This window comes from Dromaius novaehollandiae, chromosome 19 (genome assembly GCF_036370855.1).
Source record: "Dromaius novaehollandiae isolate bDroNov1 chromosome 19, bDroNov1.hap1, whole genome shotgun sequence".
Classification (NCBI taxonomy): domain Eukaryota; kingdom Metazoa; phylum Chordata; class Aves; order Casuariiformes; family Dromaiidae; genus Dromaius; species Dromaius novaehollandiae.
The window spans coordinates 10162082-10184184 of record NC_088116.1 but is presented as its reverse complement, the minus strand read 5'-3'; the positions used below and the strand labels follow the sequence as shown (position 1 = coordinate 10184184).

Genomic DNA, 22103 nt, shown 5'->3' with positions numbered 1-22103 from the left:
CCACCTGGAGCAGCATCCTACTTTGTCCAGCGCAGCTCTCCTGCTTGGGTCACCAGTCTCACGGGGACCATCCTTGTGCGGGTCAGAAGTGAGAAAGAAAAATTTGGGCTGCTACTGTTTTCTGCTTCTCTTGGCACTGTTCCTGGAGAGAGCTGAGTTAGTAAATGTGGCTGTCACAGTAGCTGTTACCGATGACATAAAATAATTAAGTTGTGGTTTCTGTTGTGGTGGGGCCACTTCTGTGTTTTATGGTGATACATCTGTGCTGGGAGGGAGTGTGTCACGCTTGATGGTCATGACAGATGCTTCTGGGGAAGGAGGACGAGTCACTTACAACAGGTCGTCTGATACTTTCTATTTACGTGAAATCCTTTTGGTTACGTGGCAGAACACTATTAGAGCTGCGTGTTATTTCTTCTGGTTTTCCTGATGAGGCGATGGGGAGGGCAGCAGCCATCCCATTTTTCTCTCCATTGTTTTTGGAGCGAAGAGCTGCACTCCTCAGTCTTTTCAGCATAACAGAAGAAAGCTGGCGCCAGTTTTTGGTCCAGTTCTCTAATCGTGGATGCCTCCATTTTTGGTGTCTCGAGGCACCAACGTAGGCGTCCTGGCTTTCAGGAGTCCTGAAGGGAGGTCACAGATACAGACCCTCTGCAGTGCTGAGCAGCAGTCTGGTATTGCCTAGCCAGAGTCCAGCAGGACGGTGCTCCGTGCAGGAGGTACGCTGTGGCCATGCGGTGAATTCAGAATATTCCCTGTAGCTGGCCTCAGATAGATGTGTTGTTATTATAAATATAAAAAAAAGAGATGAAGAGGAGGGCAGCTTGGCCTTGTGCTCCTGCGCTTGATGTTTGCAGCATCGTCTGGAGGGACGGGCGAGGGGAACAAGGTTGCTCTCTTCCAGTGGGAAAAGGCTCTGAAGCAGGAGGAACGGATACCGGGGCTTCGGCTGGGAGACAGGACTTAGGAGGCCTCGACAGGGCAAGAAGCAGTGGGCAAATAGGGGAGACGAGTGGGCACACGTGAACCGCTGGAGGGCTTTGTAGAGGGTGCTGGCATCGCCGGTCAGCGAGCAAAGTCGTGGGCTCTGTGCGGTACGGCAGGTCCCGCACTGTGCCTAGAAGCCGTGAGGGATATGACAACTAATAAAAGTGACTAATAACTAAGTAATAAAAATAAGAAGTGTTTGACCAGGTCTGTTAATGCCTTGAGCTCGTCCCGCGGACGTGGCTGGGGTGGACGCGGGTCTCCGTCCCGAGTGACGGGGTGGGCTCCGCTCGGCCCGGCGGCTAATCCTGCTCTCCTGCCGTTTGCCTTCGCCAGGTGCAAGTTCTTCAGCCTCACAGAAACCCCGGAGGACTACACGATCATCGTGGATGAAGAGGGCTTCCTGGGTAAGCATCGGCGTGTGCCACCTCGCTATGCAGCCTTGGGGGGGAGGAGGAGGAGGGAAATGTGTCATTTCTTGCCAAGATCATAAACCCAAGCGTTTGTAAAATGGGTCTGTTTGTAAATATTAGCGGTTCAGCTGTGAAAGGTGCTTTGATCACTTAAGCACGCCGTCTCTGCCGCTGTGCCGTACGAGGCGTTTCGTGCGCAGAGCAGGGATGGATTTTGATGGTGGGAGAAGGGCATGCGCGAGTTTTAAAGAGCAGCTTAAGCATGTTTGAGAAAGCAAAGCCATCTGCGTGCTGTTGTACTGTCGTTGCATATCGTTCTGCTGGGCTTCATCCTCAAACCTCCACGAGCACCCGCGTCTCGTTCCTCCAGCTCCAAGGTCTCGCCAACCTCCCTCTTTAAAAGAAACCCTTAAAGACGAGTGTTTTACATCATCCTCACCCCCGACAAAACGCGACCGAGTTGCAAATCAGCTCCTTTGCGTTGTCACTGAAAGCCTGGATTTATCTGCCTTTCTCCCACCCTGGCTAAGCACGCTCTTTGTCCACGCGTGGTGGCTGGACGTCTCTGCGCGCGGCGGGGGGTCGCGTTGGTGCCGAGGAAGGTGCCTGGCGTGAGTTTGGGAGCTGGAGATGCTCGGTGTCGGGTGAGTGCTGACGGAGAGAATAGTCTGGCTTTGGCGATGGAAATAGCTTGTAATAACATTTATCATGCTGGCGGCTGTGTTTGTAGCGGCGTTATTTAGGTGGTGGAATGAGGAAGTGTTGTGCAACTATTATTATTTCTGTGCTATTGCTGCTCTTTGCGGTCGGTTTCTGAAGTCTGCAAAAATTTACCAGTTTGGAGAAAATTCATTAAAGTTTGGGAAAGGCAGATTTAATTCCCGAGGTGGAATTAACTCTTGAGTAGTCACTTGTGGCACTGTAATACTTGATAGTTTTGTAGTATCAAAACCCTAAGGAGAAAATTAGAAAGTATGCCATCTTTATTTAGTACACAGTAAAAGTTTTATAATCAGTTGCTTTGCTGAATTATTCCCCTTTCTGTTTCAGAAGTACTCATAAACATATAGTAGAAAAAAACCATTACATTTTAGAAAACTATAAAGTTGGCATAAACATTTTCATAAAATAATTACTAGGTTGAGAATAGGTGAATGGATCTTTAAGATGTTGCTGTTTGAAACCTGGGAGCTGTTGGTTGTGATAGGAACTGTGAGTCACGTGTTCTGGTTTTTGTTTCCAACAGAGCTCAAGTGACCTTTATGTTCCTGCTTCCCGAATGTGCATCCCTGTTGCATTTGCTCACGTGGCGCGTGCGTGAAAACTTGTACTGCTATTAGTAGAACTTCTATTGTGGCTGGTAGCTACGGACAGTCAGTTCAGGTTTGGCTTCCCTGTAGGAGCAGGATACAAAGCCTGTCTCTAAGGAGCTTGGTCTAACAGAGAAGTCAGACGTCAGGAGGAGAAAAGGGTTTTCTCCAAGGGTCACGGTGCGTGGCAGAGCAAGGAACATGGCGATTCCCATCCTCAGAAGGGAGTTGGAGTCACTGAGCCATGTTGATCCACGTGTTTGCAGTGACAGGGGCACGCTCATCTCCAGCACTACATCTGTGGCTGCGATGTCCCTGGGGTTGACTTCTCTGCCCTGTTGGCACGAGCCAGGTTCCTCAGTTTGGGGCACGGTGGCAAGTCTGGATTGCAACCACCCCTGTAAAGCCTCTAGCATAAGCCCCCCAACCACTGTTTATCTCTCGGGAAATTATTCCAGCTTGGAACAAAGGTAAATTCAAATAGTTTTGCTCATCAGTAGTAGGGGGCTGCATTGCGTTGGTTGCCCATGGTTGTACTTAGAGCAAATCCTAGGCAGACCTCTGTCCTCGAGCAGTGGCACGAGCTGCTGTTGCCCCAGGTTGTCTCTGCGAATCGGGCAGTGCTGCCGCCCTTCAGAGCAGCAGCACGCTCTGCTTGGACCCTTTTGACTCCATTACCTTGGCTCTGGTATGCACGTGAATTTACCACTGGTAGTTACAGTACCAGTGTAGCCTCCGTTAGGCTACGGTTTTGGCAGAATGTAACATCCCTTTAACCAAATACATAGTGCGTGGGCTGAGGGTTAAAAGCAGAGCTTTGCAGGAAGGAGTGCTCTAAGACGATCCTTGCCTACAGCAGGGAGTGAAAGCCGGGTGCAAATCCCAATGTGAGTGGTAGTGCTACAGAGCCGGCAGCTTGATGGCCTCTCCTCTGCTGATCACTGCTGGCGAGACTTGAATGTTCTCCATCCTGCACCTCGTCCAACCCTTCCGACACAGCATGTGCTCCCTTTGGGTTTGTGTCCAGCACGTGCTCTTCTTCTGAACAGTCACCACCTCATCCAACGCTTTCTCTCAGGTTTAGCCCTGACTGCGATCCCCACTGGTTCTCCATCCTTGTTGCTAGTTTCTGTATGCTGGAAGTTTTTCAGGCTATAGGAATTCAGCATCTACCAGCCTAGGATGACTTGCAACTGTGAAAGTGCTGTGTTTCACTCTCTTCTCCTCCTAGTCTGGCCGTCTGAGGAGGAGGAATCTCGCTTGGTTATGACATAAACATTGGCTTGGAGAAGAACAAAGTCTATAAGAATTGCTGCATCCCACCTTCTTGTAAAACAACACCCGTCATCTCTACTCGAGGGGATCATCAGATACCTCTTGACCTCACTAGCAAGGTACCACGGTTCAGCTCACGGATTACAGGGTAAATCTTTACCCTTGGTGAGCGGTTTAGGAAGAAATTCTAGCAGCAAGAAGGGACATTTTATTCTCTCCAGGTAACTTTCGTTCTTAACAAATTCTCTACAAGTCTGGGAAGGACAGGCTTTTCCGTGTGCTGTGGCAGCAGTGGGAAGGCTGCCCTGTTTTTAGCTGGTATCTCCCAAGTCAGTCAGGCCCCTTCTGCAAAACAGCAAACAGCACTCAGCAGGGAAAGAACAGGCTGGAGAAATACTGGCACTTTCAGCTATCCTTTAGGTTAACGCGTCAAACATACTGACATGCAGTAATTGTTCTTAACTGTTTTGTCAAAAAATAATAGTCCTCAGGCTTGTTTCCTTGTGAGTAGCAAGTGAGACAGGCTAGTAAAGAAGTCATTATTTCTTCTCCCCAGAAAATGTCTGCAGTGCAAAGCTGTAGCCTCTTTAGCATTCATTGTGCTGGGAAGGAACGGCTGCAGCCTAATTCTTTGCTTTAATTCCACAGCGGCGAGGTGGGAATTATATCTGCACAGAACCTTGTTTGTTCCCGTGGCTGTTTCTTGGGCTTGGGCCTCTTAATGAGGAAGAATTTTATTCAGCAAACAATGAACAGAAAACTCTTTTCCTGGCTGATATTGAGATGCATTAGCAGGAGTAGTTTGTCTATGGGCCCTTCTGTGTGAAGACAAGCGTCTCAGCTACCGGGGTGCTTGGACAGCCATGTAAAATCCTCACATTTATCCCCTGCTGTGCAGTCAGCACGTGGCAGAGGAGCTGAGTGGCTGCTGCTCGCTGAAATACAGGATTTTTTTTGTTTTGTTTTGCCTTTTTCCCAAGATTTGGCTGAAAGCAGAAGCTTCCTGAGTATGGTACAGATAGCAAAGCGCCTACGCTCTCTGCAAAGTCTGTCCATTTTTCAGGGGGCAGCAAGGCCGGCATCCCTACGTCTTCTGGGCAGCTGCACCAACCTGCGCCAGCTGAGCTTCTGCCTGTGGTCTCATCATTCCCAGTAGTTTCTTTTCATCAAAGATTTTAGCTTTCACGCTCGCTGAAAGGAAAGCAAATGACGGTACACCTGGGGGTAGCTATGCTCTCTGGAATCCTGAGAACGTGCACTGGGAAGCAGTTGCTGATGTTGCAATCCTGTCCTGGAGGTGTCATCTGAATTGTTTGGGGAGTGGATGGGTAGCGACGTTCCTCCAGTGGTATTCCCAGCAGCTGTCAAGTCACGGCTTCCATACCATATAGCTAGAGAGGCTTTTATTGGAGGAAAGGGGTCAGTTTGGTTTGTTTTACTTCTCTTTTCTAGTCCCAGTCTCTTCAGCTGGTTTGTCTGCAGTCCTATTCATCCTTCTGTCACTTGGAAGTCCACTGCTAGGTTTAGCGATAGCTCTGCCTGGGTAGCTCTGAATGAAGTGCCATCCATCTCCCCTCCGGTTTTACAGCGCTTCTCTGTAATTGCACAGCACAGTGTGAAATGAAGAACTAAAGCTCTCCCTCAACCACCTTCATCCTGCCTAATGACGGATGAGCACATCCAGTGTCACGTATATAAATTGATCCAATTGCAAGGAGAGGAGGGACTGTTATGCTGTACTCTCTGATATCTCTTTGTCTCAGTATCTCTTGTACCCACTTGAAACGAAGCCAGTCTGTTTGACAAGGACCAGCTTCTGCTCCATCACTGAATCACCACCACTGGTACCTGCCCCCCTGCTAAAGGGAGAAGGAGCACCTCTGTAACACCATCCTTGGGGCAAGACAGTTGCTTTGCACCTAAAGGCAACAAGTGGTTCTCGTTGAGTTTCTACTCCAATTTGTGATGTCTCTCTGCTTGAGACCTCTTGCAAGGCAATGGATGGAGTTTTGAAGGTGGTTTTTCCTGTTGAGGAGAGGTCCCAGAGGCCTGTCCCTGACCTGGGCGCCTCTGGGACCTTGGCAGCTGTTGAGTTGCTCCGTGGACATCTGCGTCAATGGGGGCTGTGACAGTCTGTCACCCGGGTGAAGCAGGCCTGAAGGTAAAAGGTTGTAAAGCAACACGCTGCTGCCATTTCCAAGGTGACAGCACTGCCTACCCAGCCTTAGCCCTTGGTTGCTGGCCCTTGCGTGTGATCTTCTGCAGGCAGTGACCTTGAGAGAGATCAGAGAAGAGGGGAAAAAAGTGCTGAGGTCAAGGGAAGAGTGAATCCTGGTGCCTTCTAAGCTGGCAAACATGCTTATTCCGATTTCAAGGAAACTGGAGAGCTGGGGGGTGAGGAGGAGGGGGACAAACCACCCTCATGTACTCCAGACTTCTGTCCTCTAGAACCAGCAAGCCCATTTCATGTAGGTAGCTACAGTAACCGACCTTAGGTCATAACTGATCTCTTCGGGATTTGAACCAGAGAGGAAGGTCACTTTGATTTCCGTATTGAAGCAGGAGTGGGAAAAATCTGCTTTCATCTCCTTTCCTTACTGCAGACCCCTGCATGAACCTAGATACTCCTTCTTCCCACACTGAGGTTCATCTACTGGAGGAAGGTGACAATCCTGCATTTATCCTTCTTGAGTCTGCCTAGTCCAGATAGTAACTTCTCTAAGGCCAGAAATCCACGTATTTGCAGTTTCTGGAATAAAGAGTCTCCTAATCTCAGTTCAGACCTCACAGTAATTGCCCAATACATTAAAAATAATGGAACTATTTAAAAAAATCTAAACTAGTTTGAGTGGCAGAGAGATTTTCTCAGAATTTGTAAAATGTTGACCTTGTTCTAATAAAAAAGGGATAAAAAACGGAAAAGAAAGAAGCCCTTCTGCTGACAGTGCTCTGTTTTGATAACCATCGTCCTCAGAAAACCTGTTCCCTACCTGACCTTGGATTCAGGACCATCATACGCTTTAGTGCCACATCAATTCGCTTTTTCAATAACATCAGAATGTTAAATTGCTTTCAGCATCGTCTCTCTTATCCTGTATATAAAATAGGCAAGAATTCAGGCTTGTAAATAAGTGCAAGCACAGAGCCCAGCTTGCTGGGAGCAGTCTCTTAACTCCATTTAGAATGTGGAGGGAAATAAGCTTAATAGATGCATCCGTTTTTAAAAATATTTCTCCTATAAACTATTTCTCCTTTAAATTTTTATTACCCGGTGACGAGGCCTTTGTATCCCAAAGCCCGGTGGCTTAATTTGCTGCCTGACATTTATAGCGGTGGATTCCTTCCCCTGCTCGCCACGGCCGGACCGCTGGGAGAGCCTGCCGGTTGCTAGGCAGAAGATGTTCTCGCTATTAAACACGTGCACAATCTCTCCCTTCTGGATCTCTGTATTGGCCAGGCAAGACTCTGTCTGTGGTTTTCAGGTTTTTTCTTTTTCTTTTTATTTTTTTTTTAGTAATGTGGTCCTAATGACCTAAATGCAAATTTAAAACATGGGGAATTGAGTAAATAGAAATATGCATTTGGTTGGGAAGGTCTTTCCTGCAATGCATATACGCTTACATAGGTCTAGATGTGTGTTGAGGGACTGTTACGTATATGTGATTTCCACCCTCTCCCAAGAGGCGGTATAGCTTGGTAGTTAAAACTTCGGAGGGAAGGGAGAGGAAGGATGAGAAATACGGAATATTCCCAGGTCTGGTTTGTGCGACTTAGAGAAGGGAGCACTTTAGCTTCTTGTTAGAGCTCACGTGTCAGTGGATTTGCTGATCTTGATAGCCCATATTATTCCTTATCTTTGTTACCTGCCACGTGAAGTCTTTTGGTCCAGTTTTTCTGCTCCTATTTAAAGAAATGCTGCATAAATAACACATTTTTGAGTTTCCTCCAGCAGATGGGTGTGTATCGCAATCTATTTTTGTTTCACAACCCATGGTGAGAAAGCCCAGACATCTCTTCCTGAGCCACTTGACTGGCCATGATTTCCTCTTTTATAAATTGATTACGTCTTAGCTGTTTCCTAGCGCTTTCCGAAGTCCGAGATAGATGAGCAGATAGATACTATGGCTAGCTCTTATCAGCCCGCTTTCCGAAGGGCAGGACCTTAAAAATGTTTTTCTCGCTGAAATGAAGAAGTGATTCACTGCAATTTTAGGTGGGTATCTAACAACGAAATACAGCTCAACAGCTAAGTAGCAGTCCTGCTTATTTGTTTCGATAGCATTTGGCCGTTTCCATGCTCTTCCACTGGTGGATTTTTTTTAGGCAGGACTTAAGGGCAGTTGGTTGCTCTGGTCGTTTGCCAGGTGTTTGGAGCTAACCACAGTCTGCCAGCTTGGTGGAGATGAGCCAGGCTGGCAGAACGGAGCGCTCCGTGGCTAGGAAGGAACAAGCCTGAATACGTTTTGTGAGATGCTTTGAAGCATCTGTCTATTGTAAGTACTTTTGGGGCTGTAATTTGTAATTTTCCCTGCCTTTTAAGTGAATTTTGTATGACGCATCCTGTGCAGGATGAGGAGGTGCTGTTTTCCCCCCTTCACAGCTAAGGAACTGAATCCCAGGGAGCACTGAGGGACCTTCCCAAGAGGGACTAGTGATACAGCGGAGACGTGAACCCGCTTTCCCAAGGCTGAAGGCACTCAACCCTCAGTTCCCAAACTTTACTAGTTGTGATCCCACTATAAGTTCCAAGTCCTACTTCTCTCACGTTCGTGACCCCGTTACTCATGTTAGCAACTGGATTTCCAGCCGCCTTGGCATCCTCCTTGTAAATGCTGTGACCCTAGACTAGAGAAGGTGAGCCTGGAATAGCTTTCCACAAAATGGTCTGTCATATTCTGCAAGCAGAGAAAATATTTCTGTACTGATTAGCCCTTGCAGAGTGCCAGCATGTGGCAGTCCCCAGAGTTAGGATCTGAGCAGATTTGCCAGATTTGGGTGTTGGTGTGTGTTGTTTTTCTGGTTTGGGGGGGGGGGGGGGTGGTTTGTCAAGGACCACCTCAGGTTTCCCAAGGATCAGCAGTCACTTGTCAAGGTGAGACAATCTCTATCCCTGGCGGGCTTGGAGGACCCTCCTGGTCGTGACCTGATAGGGAAAGCCAGCCAAATCTCCAGCCTATCTGCACCTGGGCAGAGGTGCTGAGTCTTGTGTCCAAGAACTTCACCAATTTTATTTTCTCCTAGTGCAATAACTGGACTTTCTCAGCTTTCTGGCAGCCTTGTACAGGGCCTCCCGAGCTTATGAAGGCTCCAGGGTTGGTGTGGTAATCTTGGTGCAACGTATCTAGTTTTTTGGCTTTCACTAGAATTGGTTGAATTGGTGAAGGAACAGGGGATCAGAGCCCTGTGGGTGAAGTTTCTCTGTCTGCTGCCGGCTTTTCTGTCTGACCTTGGACTAGTCTCTCGTTGTGGCTCAGTTTCCTCATCTGAAAAATAGGGATAATCCTATTAAATCACCTCGTAACAGGCATTGTAAAGATTAATTAGTGAACATGTGGAAATGCTTTGATAATGTAACAGGCAGGGGCCATGACAAATAGTAATTGAGGTAGCTCCTGTCCCAGAGGATTCCCAAGGCCTTTCACAATGGGTACACTTCCAGACCTACGGAATAAATCATCCCTGCAGTGGAGCAGATTGGAGATTACGGTGAAAAAATAATACTGTTTGATGAAAAAAGTTGCATAATCTTCTACAATCTCATATCTTAGTATTTAATCTTGTATAGGATTAAGTCGCACAGCCTCACGGTTACAGTTAAACAAACTTTTAAGAATTTAGCGGCTCCATCTTCGAGTCGTCTTTGAAATGTAGCTATTTGCACTGCTCTTTCCGTTCGGTGGAATATTGTCTGAAATGCAGTTTATAAAAAAGAAAAAAAGGGTTGTGTGTTATTTCATTTGAAAACAGAAAAAGAATTGAAAATGTGAGTCAAACCGCATCCATTTCCTTATTTTGTCTTTTTTATATATATATATATCATCTCTGTGCTCTCGGTTTCTTGCTGCAACACGTTCTGCGCTTCTCCTTGCCAGCAGTAACCTGAGGCTCCCGCGTCCCCTCCCAGCGCTCATCTGGGCTGGGTCCTCCCCAGCCCCAGGCGCGCAGATCCTGCGAGCAAAGCCTTTGCCAAGATGTTTTGAAATACCGGCACAGTTTCGTCAGGAAGCAGAAAACCCACTGATTTCTGCAATTTCTGCACCCTGATTACCGGAGACAAAATCCTCGGTTCTTCTGGACCGGGGAGCCTGTTCAGTCGCGGGGTGGGGAGAGGGTCGGGGAGCCAGGGATGCTGGGGGAGCAGCGCTGTCCGACTGAGCGCGGAGCGCTGTGGGTCGAGAAGGACCCGACGCCCCATCGTGGCACTCCTCATCGGCAGTCGGAGAGGGTGTCGGGGATGGCACGGTCAGCGGGCAATCCGGCATTGAGGGGCAGATGCTTCTTGGAGGCATCTCAAGATGAGCTCTGACCCTTCCTTTGCTCATCCAAGCCAAGGCCAGTTCCTGCTCCTTCCTTCCTTCTCGGGAGTGAGCTCCAGCTTGCGGAGCTTGGATCTGGTTTGGATTTTCCAGGTTTGCTCGTTATTAATGAAGCGTTGTCCCGTGAAGGGGAAGGAAGAGAGCAGCCTGACCTCCCGGCAGCGGACTGCAGCGTAACCTGCGTTTCCCTTGCTAACCTGCTTCTCCAGGGCGGGTGGACATGATTATTTTTGGAGTTTACCTTACCGTGTTCCACATTTTTAGCCAAACATAATAACGATGCTTTGTTTTTTGGAGCGCATTCATGTTTCCTGTCATGCGATACCCCGGTGAGGTAAGACTTAATTTCTTTCTCCCACATAGGCAGAAACTGATACATGGAGACCAAGGGGCTTGTTTAAGGTCACACATGCGTTTTGTGGCACGGCTCAGTTTTTGCCTTAACTACAGGCCCAGATTTTCATCTACTTGCCTGCACTTCAGAGCAGGACATTATTTATGACTGTATTCCCCAAAACTGAGTGTGTCTTCTAAAACAGCACTGCAAAAATACAATTTCCTAGCACCCCCCCCCGTAGCTAGTGACTCCGCGTTTGTGCGCAGGTGGGACGCGTGCTTTCACACTGTAGCAGCTTCTGCATTACGACTTGACCTTTTTGTGCAATGCCATTTTTTGCTAAATCAGTGTCTGGTCTGGCAGGAACTCACCTCCTTGCTCTTCTGCTACTATTAGGCCGAGCGTTATGTTTCCCACAGCCGAAATGGCGAGCAGGAAGCTAAGAAAGGAGGCTGCCATAAGCACATTTTCCAAACGGACGTGTTTTTGTGCGCTTCACATGCTCGCAGCAATCCCGCTGGAAGTGCGCTCCTCTCTTTTTGTTTAATTTTTAAAAAGTCACTGGAAAAGTATAACCGGCTTGGTTTCTAGGTTGCCATCAAAGTTTAAAGTCACAGGGTTTGCAGGAAGAGCAGCGAACTGATGGAAAACGAGATCAAAGCAGGGGGTTCTGCGTAAGCGTTTCCTTTTATCAGTCCGCGGCTGCTCTCTTAGTGGGCACTCGGGCTCGAGTCCTTTGCTCGGGAGGTGCCGATAGTTCAGGTGGTGTGAAGGCAACGCCTGTGCTTAACGTAGGGATTCACAAGTTCCCAGGCTTTGACACTAGCACGTGAACTGCTCAAGGAGGACAGGAACGCGTTGTCCTATGGCTCCATGGAAAAGGGTAGCCGGTCGCGCTGCAGGCCCCCGTTAGATGGTTGTCGGAGTCGGGATTTCAGGATCGGGCTCTGTGTTTGTACAGCTTCATTTAATTCCAAGTTACCCTGGAGTTATTTAATTTCCTGACAGCTGCAAAAACAGCGTTTGCAGATAACAATGGCCTCTAATTAGGCAGCGTGCCTAAAATGGCCGAACGTTTTATTTGACCGTGGCGCTAATATTTTGCACACACGAGAGAAAGCGGAGTGGGTTGGGTTTCCAGCCCCCCTTGGCAGAGATGTGCCTGCCTCGTAATACTCGGTGCATAGGGCTAGAGGCATGCCCGCGCTGCTCCCGCCCCCGGGGCCAAAACGCTCCTTATCCCTTTGGACTGTGTCATCGATAAGTCTGTCTTTCAGCTGCAACCGCCTTCCAGGAATACGTTTTCTCCAGCTGAGGCTGCAGAGCGTTTTGGAGACAAGCAGGCAACAAGACAGCGTGGGAGACTTCCCTGCGGTTGGGGGTCGTAGCTTCTCGGGGTGGTGGCACCCTGCGGAGTTGTCCGTGGGTCGCCTCTACGGCGGATGCACTTAGTACTCAATCAGGCGGTGACAGAAATAAACCTGCAAGTCAACTGTTCTTCCAAATCATTTATTCAGTTTGGAAAGGGTGTTAGCATCACGTTATGTTAATTAGATCCTGACTCATGATTTGCACTTGCGAGAGCGGCACGCATTGAGCGGTGCAGATTGATGGTTTCTGAGTTCCCTCCCGCGACAGCAGGAAGCGCTTGTTGGGGGCTCCTTCCCCTCCTCTAATTCCTAGACTTCCCTCGAATCCAAAAAGGGAACAGACTTTTTTTTTTCTTGTTCACTGTTTTGCTCCCTATTTTTGCTCCTTTCTACAGCTCATGATTCTAACAGCAATTCCCATCCCGAGTCCTCGCCGTTGCGGTTGTTAAAGCTCTTTCTTTAAGCTCCCGTTTAAACAGCCACCATGCTAAATCACGATTCCTGATATGTTAGATGCCTATTTAGAAGTCTTGACAACTGAATTAGATGTTTGCTAATCTGCAGTCAGAGCTTACAACGGCTGTTTAATTGAGCAGTCTTTGTATGCGGGTCCTGTACCACGGAGCAGAGGGCTCCTTTGAAGAAGGGTTTTGGTATGGATCGTGTACATCCGCTTGGTTTTAGGTGACTGATATCCTGCTCAGACACAGCAACATGATGAAAGAGATATTGCTGCATCAATTGCATTGTATAATAACGGTGAAAACGTCTTGTCTGCATTAATCTGGACCTGTGGAGATGCTGATCTGTCTGAGAAAACGGGATGTCAGCTCACATTGGCCTGTGGCTACATGAGCAATGCCCATGGGAAGTCCTCTGCGTAAGATCTGCAAGGACAGGAGACAAGCAAGAAAGTTAATTTTGTTCCTTCCCCAATACAGTTACCCACCAACCAACAATCTAGGGCTTCCTAAATTACAAACTGAATTTGTATTGCCATATTTAATAGCTGTGAATGTACCAATCCACAGCAAATTTGTCTAAACCGCTTTTGAAGCTGTTTCATTCTTTCAGTCTCTGTGACATCTGTGTCAGCACCTTTAGCAGTGTCTGTGTGTGCTGTATGAATTCTTCACTTTTTCCTCTGAACCTACTCCCTGATAATTTAATTGAGCTTCAGGTCATGTTTATTAACACTGCAGAGTAGCAGTGCCTGCGGACTTGCTCCCAGTTCTCTCCCTCACACTTCTTAAAGATCCATTTGTCTCTCTGGATGTTGACTTGGTGTCCAGGTGTCTGTCCAAGTGAACTGTCCAAGTGTCTCCAAGACTCCTAGGAAAGGGGATGAACAGATCCTCTATGAAATAACTCAGGTCCTGCCAGAGGCCCTTGTTGGTTCCTCCTGTGAATTTCCCTCCTTTGGGAAACTGGCTGTTTATTGCTGTTTTTCTTAACAGTCCAGCAGAGGATCCTTGCTCTTATCCCATGGTTGCTTGCTTGGTGACCTCCCATGTTGATCAGATCTTTCTTCTCTGAGTTTGTTGCCTGACTCCAGGGGTCTAATAGACTTGGGAAACCCAATTTCCATCTGCAAAAATTCTGCCGACTTTCCCCCTCCCTGGGATACCATGTTTGTTCCTGTGTCTTCTCATTTGTTTTCTTCTTATACTTCCTCTGATTTGTCTGAAGTTCCTGGGATCAGTGGGTAGAGGTGGAAGCTCACAGTTTGAGGGTGTAATGCAAGGGTACAAGCCCTGTGTAAGAGCTGGATTCGTACCTCTGCTGGAAGCTGGCATGTGAATTGGTCTTTGACGATAAATTCTGCTCAGCCTATGACACTAGTAGCCAACTATGAAAGTCAGCAAGGAGGCAGTCTGAGTTTAGAGGTGGTCAGGTTGGCAGAGGTCACTCGCTTGAGTCCCTGAGGAGTCCAACTGGTGTGGTTGAGGAGTTCCTCCATTTCCTGGGCCTTCCTGGGCTGCTGTCCCCAGTGTGACCATACAGGCCAGGATGCGTCAGTGTGGGTTGAGCCCTGAGAGAACGTGCATTGACACCTGTGAGATGCAGGAGCTCAGACACCCATTTGGGGATATCGCATCTCCAGAGGACCATCAGTCTGAGCCTGGGAAAGTGTTTTATCGTTTCAGAGCTAGGAACATCAGAGAGGTGGCCAGGCTTTGAGTCCTATCCTTCCTATGCTGTCCTCTAAAGGCTGTGCACGCAGCGGTTTGATGATGATACTAGGCAGGTATTGAGAAAGTTTGCAAGGCACATCCTGCCTTTTGACAAGCAGTATCACAGCATGTCTTCCCTTAAAATGCCAACATTGAGAACTATGTTATTGATACAGTACTCTTTTTTTATTTTATTTTACCGGAAAAAAGTGCAATTGTTTTTCTCATAGAGAAATAAAATTTGAAAATAAGAACACTTAATGCATCAGCCTCAGAAGAAAAATGAAGAGAACCCACAATATTTTGGGGTTGATTCATGTACATATATGTACATATGTTTATATCAGTCTAAATTGCATCATTTTTAACTTGATCTCTTCACTCAAGGAACCTAATACAAGTGAAAGTTTTTGGTTGGCAGTTGCTAGCTTCCTTCACAGTTACATATGAAACAAGTTCCTTTGCCTTCTCTTCCATAATCCCTCTCCTAGCTCTTTGCATGTCATCTGGGCAAAGAGGTGGCAGACATGTCCCCAGTTTTGCATTGCGTGAGTTCTGTTCAGTCGTTTTTGGGGTTACTCTCGGTGGGATTTCCCTCACCATGTCCTACTGAAACATTTGCATCTTCATTTTGCAAGACTTACTCATCCCTCTTCAGTTCCAGTTTCCCTACTTCCACATTTATTGAATTTCTGAAGTTGGAGTGAACTGTTTCTCCACAATCACAGGCTGCCTTTATGTTGAGTTGCTTCTCGAGTATGTGAAATCAGAGTTTTGCAATACATGCGAGAGGCTGCTTCTCCAGGGGCTGGAGGTGCTGGGAGCACTGGGCACGTGGCTGGCATGCCCTTGAAGGGCCCGCGACAACTCGACTTCTTTATCTTCGTATCTTGTACAATGCTGAGCAGATTGTAAGGACTAAATAAATGGTAATCTCTGGAGTCCTGCTGAAATAACTGTGTCTGCAAGGTATTTATTGCACAGTTGTTTTTCTCTTCTGCTTCTCTGGGCTTGGGTTAGATGTTTATTTACTGAAACACTTGGAGCTGAACTTGTGTAATTAAGAGTTCCCAGTTTTTTTATATAGATATATATGTGTGTGTGAGTATACATATATTCGTGTGTTTGTGTGTGTGTGTGTATATATATATATGTAATCTATATTTATTCAGAGATACAGAAGGGGATTAAGCAAAAGCATTTTTTAGCTGTTCTTTTTCAGAAATCTGTCCTTAAACTCTGGCTTAAGACTGCCAAGTATATTGCTTTTTCAAGCTTTAGCGTATCCAGTGAGAGCATCTGGCAGGAGTCAGCGGTCCGGGATCACACCAAGGTTTTCTCTAGTTGGGGAATGAAATGGGCAGCTTGCACATAGATTCCCGATATCCGTAACGGAGGAGAGAGCGGCAGAGGAGGGGATCCCCGGGAGCCGGGCGGCGGGTTGTGTTTGCTGGCCTTGGCAGTCTGCGGTCGTGCAGCTGAACTCCTCAGTGATGCCAGCTTCTAGGTTTGGTGAGTTAGTTTAAAAAAGGAAAGGAAAAAAAAAAAAGGTAGAAGTTAAAAAAAAAAAAAAAAAAGGGGTTGTTATAATTTCGTACTTGCTTTCTCCTAGTGTTTAGATGTTCACGAGAGAAAGGGAGTGCAAACTCCCCGAACTCGCCGAGCTCCCCTCCCGCGGAGCAGCCAGCTCGGGGACCGGGCTCACATACGAACCGGCCCGCAGCGCACACCAGTCCCCCCGGGGAGAAAAAATACCCTGCTTCCCCTTGGGCAGTTAGAAAGAGGCCGCGGCATCCCGGTGCCGGTTTATTTGCGCAGATTTTTCCGCAGGGGCGAGGGCTGAGGCGGATCAAAGGGCTGCAGGCTGCGCGCGGGAGCGGGGGCCGGCGCGCGCAGCAGCAGGTAGCGGGGAGGAAAGGGGGGCAGGAAGACTCCCGGCGCGTCGCTGCCGGACGGAAAGCCAGCCGCGGGGGCGGGAGGAGACGAGCGGCAGAGCGTGGCGCGAGACGTGGTTGGCGCCGCTGGAAGAGCTGGGCTCCGAGGGGCAGCTCGCGAGGGTTCGCCGGGGCAGGGGCGGTGGGTGCTGCCTGCAGAGGCAGGACGGGGAGCCTCGGGCCGAGGTCTATTTTGGCATCTCAACCAGCGAGCAGAAAATAAACCGTCGTCTTGAACAAACTCTCCGCTGTTTGCAGCAGGCAGCGGTGCCTGCTCCTGTGGATGTTTACCGTGTCTCCTCGTGCTCCAGACTGGAGAAGAGATCCCTTTCCCTCCAGGCAAATTCATTTTTAGAGTTTGAATAAACAAATTCCTGGCGTAGACGAGGACTCCGGCGTGCCACAGTGCGCCCGCTTTTAGCGGCTCCTATGCACCTTTACAAGGAAACGTGTTTATGTGTCCAGGAACCGGGGACGGGCCATGCCAGCGTCTCAGATTGCCTCCCAGCTGGATGAAAGGAAACCGCAAAGAGAAACAAGTCCGCTTTTATAAGCCCAAGCTGCGTCTCGTAAAGGCCAAGTTCAAAGGCACTGCGGCGTGCACCAGCCCCAAAGCAAAACGCGCGGGAGCGGGGGGATTCATAGCACGGCTCTTTGTGAGCGCTGCCTGCACCTTCAAGGCATGTGCACCTGCTTTATTTTAAGCGTATATATCCCGCCGCTTCATGCTGAAGCTGAACGTGGCCCAGGTCCCCGTATGGTCCCATAAAAGCGTACGACTTTGGGGGAAGAGAAGGCAGCTGGAGGGAGCCTGGCTCTCCGCCGGGCAAGGGGGCCGGAGCGGCGCGACGGGGCCCCACGTGACGAGGGCCACCCTGGCACGCACCACGCTCGCGTCAGGCCTCGTCGCGTGCCCGCGCCCGACTTGAGCCCCCGGCCGGGGAGGCGGTGGCAGGGCAAGGCACAAGGTGTAGAGCAGGGCTCTCCACAGCCACGTTTCGACTCGCCTCTCCAGGCTTCCCCAGCTGCTTGGGAAGTCGTCTCCATGTAAAAAGTTTCTGTAGGGGTAGTTTATATGGGGGGAAAAAAGAAAAAGGCACCTAGTCTCTGGAGATGCCTGTGGTTCGGTGTGGGGTGTGCATGGGGGGCTTCTCTAGGTGGGGACGCTTGGGTTGCCAGCGCTGAGGAGCTGCTCCTGATGGGGACGTGGGCTGCTCCCTCGCAGGCAAACGGGAAGGCAATGCTTAGAAAGCACTCAGTGGGGAAACGGGGCAAAAGAAAGGATTAGACGCTCCTTTTCCTCTGTTGCCTTTGAATTTCTAGGGTTTTTTTTGGTTTTTTATTTTCCAGTGAGCTCAGGACAGCTGGGCCCTGGTCCATGCCTAGGTCGCCGAGCCTTCGCCGCGGTGCAAATAACCGTAGTTGGTTTAGGGAGCAAAAAGCTGAAAGGTGCTTGTGTGTTTGGCGGTTGCTTTTTTCCAAAGCAGCCGTTGCAGAGAGGGTGTTCTCGGTGGCTAGGAAGATTTTAAATGGAGCACACAACAAGGCATCTTATTTTCAAGGTGAGCACAAGGTTTAATATGAAGAATTTCCTATAGAGAAATGTGCTGGCTTCATGGGCTGCTTATTAATGAGCAGATCGGGTCCCTGTTGCTGGATAGTAGCAACAAGATGTATGATTTCTATTGTATACTTTTCAGTGGGTAGATGTGCAATAATCTATCATTGTTTTTCTGCCAGCTCCTTTCTGCAATTCTTAAACAGTTTGGCTACCCGGAGAAAATCATGGGATTAGCGAGTAAAACCGATCTGGCCTTTTTCCGCGGAGCTGAGTGGAACAAGGCAGCCCGCTGTCAATGCAAGCCCGATTTGACCTGGTCTTCGCGGGGTTGGTGAAGCAGCGGGATAAGAGCTGGCATCACCCATGCGCGTTGAATAGGTGGCTGACACGACCGCCGAAAACGCGTAGCACATAGTGGGGTGGGGAGCACTCAGCAAGGAGAAAGCCCTTGTACTCAGAAACACTGGGGAGAAATTGTGTGGAAAATTCTTTCAACTAATGGTCTGAAAAATATTCTGCAAAGGCTATTTTCTGCCCTTACTTCTAATTACATCTTAAACGTTAATAGCCTGAGCAACTGGAGAATCGCACACACTGGTGTCGCAGTTCACTCGGAGCAATTTGTTTTGTGAGATAATGAACTGTGTCAGCAAAAGTTTAAAACTGCTTGTAGGTGGGGCTGACAGTGCTGCCTCGTACTGGCTTTGCCCAGTGTTTCTCATAAAAAGACCCTAAACCCTTCCCTGATTCTTTGCTGGGTTTTAGTAACCTGGGATGAAATTTTTCATGCAAGGGGATCTGACTTTTCAATACAGCAAAATGTATTTGAGCCGGTCTCAGGAGCGGCTTGGAGAGAATTACTACCAAATATTGACAACGTTGCCTTTGGCAAGCGCTAGCCCTCTCATGCTCACAGGGGAGGTATCTTTGCATCAGGAGAACCTTTGCCTTCCTCATAAAAGCTATACCTGGGCTGACTGGCTTCAACGTGCCCTGGAAAGAGAAGAAGAGGCTGGTGGGTGTCAGACTTTGAGGGTCTGAGCAGAAATGTGTGGCACCTCGAGCATGCCGTCCCACCGTCGACAAGCACACCAATGTCAGTGGGCATCTATCAAACTCACCAGCAAGGATGTGTTTCATCCCACTCGTTCTGGGCAGCATAAAAGACAGACTGCTATTCCAGTTTTAGCCTCTGTTAGCTCAGGTGGTGGTGGGTCTAAGCGGTCGAGCCCTAAGGAGAAGCATGTGCAGGGCATGATGGTGCTCTGTGGTGGAAATGCAGTTTTTCCGTAGTTTGCTGCGCCAAGCCGGTAGTTGTACTGATTTGTTTCTGAGGATACGAGTCAATTCTGGAATCTCCTACCTTCAGAGCACTTGATATTGCAGCACTTTAAACAACATTTTTGAGTGCAAGATATATCCTTGGTCACTGCGTTAGAACAGGTTGGTTGAAGCAGGCTGAAGAGCTGCAGGCTCCAGGATGATGGCTTGGAGGAGTCCTCTGCAAGGAACCCTGCTTTCCAGCTCCAGGTGCTAAAAGGGTCCTTAAACTCCACTGAAGTGAATGGCATCTGGACTCGTATCTTAGTTCTTTACTGATTGTCAGCATGGGCTTGTTTGCAGGGCAAGTTGTCCCACTAAGGCTTCACCTGAGCATCAGTGAACGTATCATGTTCCCTGCATAGATGAATCCCTCCAAATTCCAAGCCACCACTGCATGCTTGACCCTGTGGAGAAGCTCTGCAGATAATGTCCAGCTGTACTGAGAAGAGGGATCACCCTTTTCATTAAGGGCACACTTATAAATCTGCAAATAAGGCAAGTTGTAAAAGGTTAATAAATGATATATAAGTTGTTAATCAATGATTAGAGTCCAGCAGGTCAAGAGGTTGCTTTTACCTGTCTAAAGTGCATATTGCTCACCACAGTAATGAATTTACAGTGTCCGTTAATTGTTCAGGAGCCATTTACAGAAGCTTGTCAAATGTAACCCTAAAAATGGGTGAAAACAGCTGGAGAAAGCATGGTCTCGTTCACTGTGTGAAGCAGCTGGAACATGTAGAGCATAACTCCTGGAAGTACTTGTGAAATATCATCACCGGGGTCATTTACTGGATCGTGGCATATTCCCCGTACCGCGGGGCTGGGACCTGGCTCTCTGCTGTCCCGGGCTGCTTCTGCTCCCCTTGGTCTCCTGCCCAGGGCCATGTCTGCTACACACAGGAGAGACAGTGATGAGACCATCCCTCATTTTGGCTTTTCCGCAAGTGCCCTTGCTCTCTCCTGTCTTCAGGATGGGCGTCCTGGGAGTGGACGACCGTGTCTGGTTCAGAAGAAGTCCGGGTTTGTTTGCCCTCGGAGCGAGGTCCCGCGAGGCCGGCGGCGGACACAACGCCTTTGTTGGGCAGCACGTTTTGCTTCTATGGCCTCTTTCATGCCGCACTGTCCCGTGGCCCTTCGCAACGACAACGAGGCACAGTGGGGCTGAAGAAGTTCGCTGTCCTTTCATTTGTATTTTTAGGACCCCAGATTGGTGTCGCTCCGTACAAATTAGTTTAACTGCGTCAGGGGAGCCCATTAGGCGTAGGGTAGGGGAGGATAGCCCGGAGAAAAGGCAAGTGTCTAAGCCGAGCAGCATGGGAGCATCTGGCCCGTCTCCCCGCGGTCCAGCCCGGCGCTGCGGAGGAAGCTGCTGCAACCTGCTCAGGTCTGCACCTCCGGGTCTGGGGTGTCAGTCGTCTCGTTCCATCGGTTCATTCAGAACTTGCATTTAAGTAAAAGCACCCATTTTATTTCTTCACTTGAGAGCTTGTGCTGAACTTCAGCTGTGTCCTGCCGTGGGATTTCCTTTTGCTTGTGATTCCCTGAAATGCCCAGGGATGGTCCCCGTCCCTCTTCTCTGGTTATGTCTTCAGCCCAGGTCTTTGCGATCAGTTGGTTGCAAATAAGCAATCAGCAAGAACTTAGGTTAAGCAGGTGGTACAAGCACTTAACACAAAACCGCAGATAAACCCACTCGTGTGCAGCCGAGGAGGAAAGCTGAACGTACTGATGCCTGCTTTTCTGCCCTGTTCCTTGACTTTTAGTTTTGCTCTTAGCCCAATCAGGGGCTGAATTCTTCCGCAGCACTTCAGTAATACTAGCGGAGGGAGGAAAGCGTTGGCTCTGGCCGTGGAGGAAGGATGATTTGCAGGCGGCGAGGTGTTAATAGCGGTTTTGCCCCGTACTGCTGGGCAGGGGCCGTGAGCTTGGCAGAGCACCGGGTGCTGCCGCCCCGGCCCGGGCAGCTCGGCATCGCTGGCCTCGCAGCGGGAAACGCGGGCACAGCGGTCGCTCCTGGCACTTTGCATCAGGGGCTGCTCGATGCGTTTCATCGATGGACCGTTGAAGAGCAGGCTCTCCATCGCTGGGTAGTTGCAAAGAGCACGTTAAATAGGGATGGTGGAGGATTATCTCAGGATAACAGCGTCTGTCATGGGCAGGGGGGCTGCGTTTTGCCTCAAGAGTTCGTTCGACCCCGTTTTCTCCGATCGTCTCCATTGGTCACCTGTGTTACAGATGGATGCAGCTCTCATCCCCAAACAGGGATAGAGTTGTTACATGCTCCCTCCGTAAATGCAGGAAGAGGTGGACCTTGCTCTGAAGCTTTAGTTTAATCAGCTAGGCCAGCATTAAGAGGAGGGTGTATTATTCCAGTCTCACAGGTGGAGAACCGAGATGCAGAGATGCTCTGCAAGATCATCGGTGGCGGGTACCGATCGCAGCTCCCTGGGGTCGTTCTCTGTGCCCCGAATGGCCTCCTCTTTGCCAGAGCTCGTTTAAAAATACATGTCACTGCAACGAAGCCTCCAGGCCTTGTGGCTGGGTGCCAGGAGCTAATCGCTGCAGGTTTCACAGCAAAGTCTTTCAGAGCGGCCGTTTGATTAACGGTTCGTGTTTTGCAGATCTTTGGCTTTTTATTTTATTCTCTTAAATGCATTACATGTCACTTATACGAGTTAAATAGGTTTTAATTCTAGCTCAAATGCTGCAGAGCAGTCTTGGCGGTGAAGCTGGGGTTTAGCCCCCGAGCTGCACGTTTGCAGAGGCTCGTGCTGGGTGGCACCGCGGCCGGGTGGCACTGCAACAGGGTGGCTGGGGTTTGGCGCGCTGCTGTTGCACGCCTCTTGTAGGAGTGAAAACCGAGGAGCTCCCGACCAGCATGTC

At 49.1% G+C, this 22103-nt stretch overlaps 1 protein-coding gene across 1 annotated transcript in view; it reads left to right on the top strand.

Moving 5' to 3' along the window:
- Positions 1-22103, top strand: part of CASTOR2 (cytosolic arginine sensor for mTORC1 subunit 2) — a 125303-nt gene that overhangs the window by 61054 nt on the left and 42146 nt on the right. The window contains exon 2 of the mRNA XM_064523448.1: positions 1324-1394. Coding sequence (XP_064379518.1) covers positions 1324-1394 — 71 coding nt within the window. The remainder of the gene's footprint in view (positions 1-1323; positions 1395-22103) is intronic.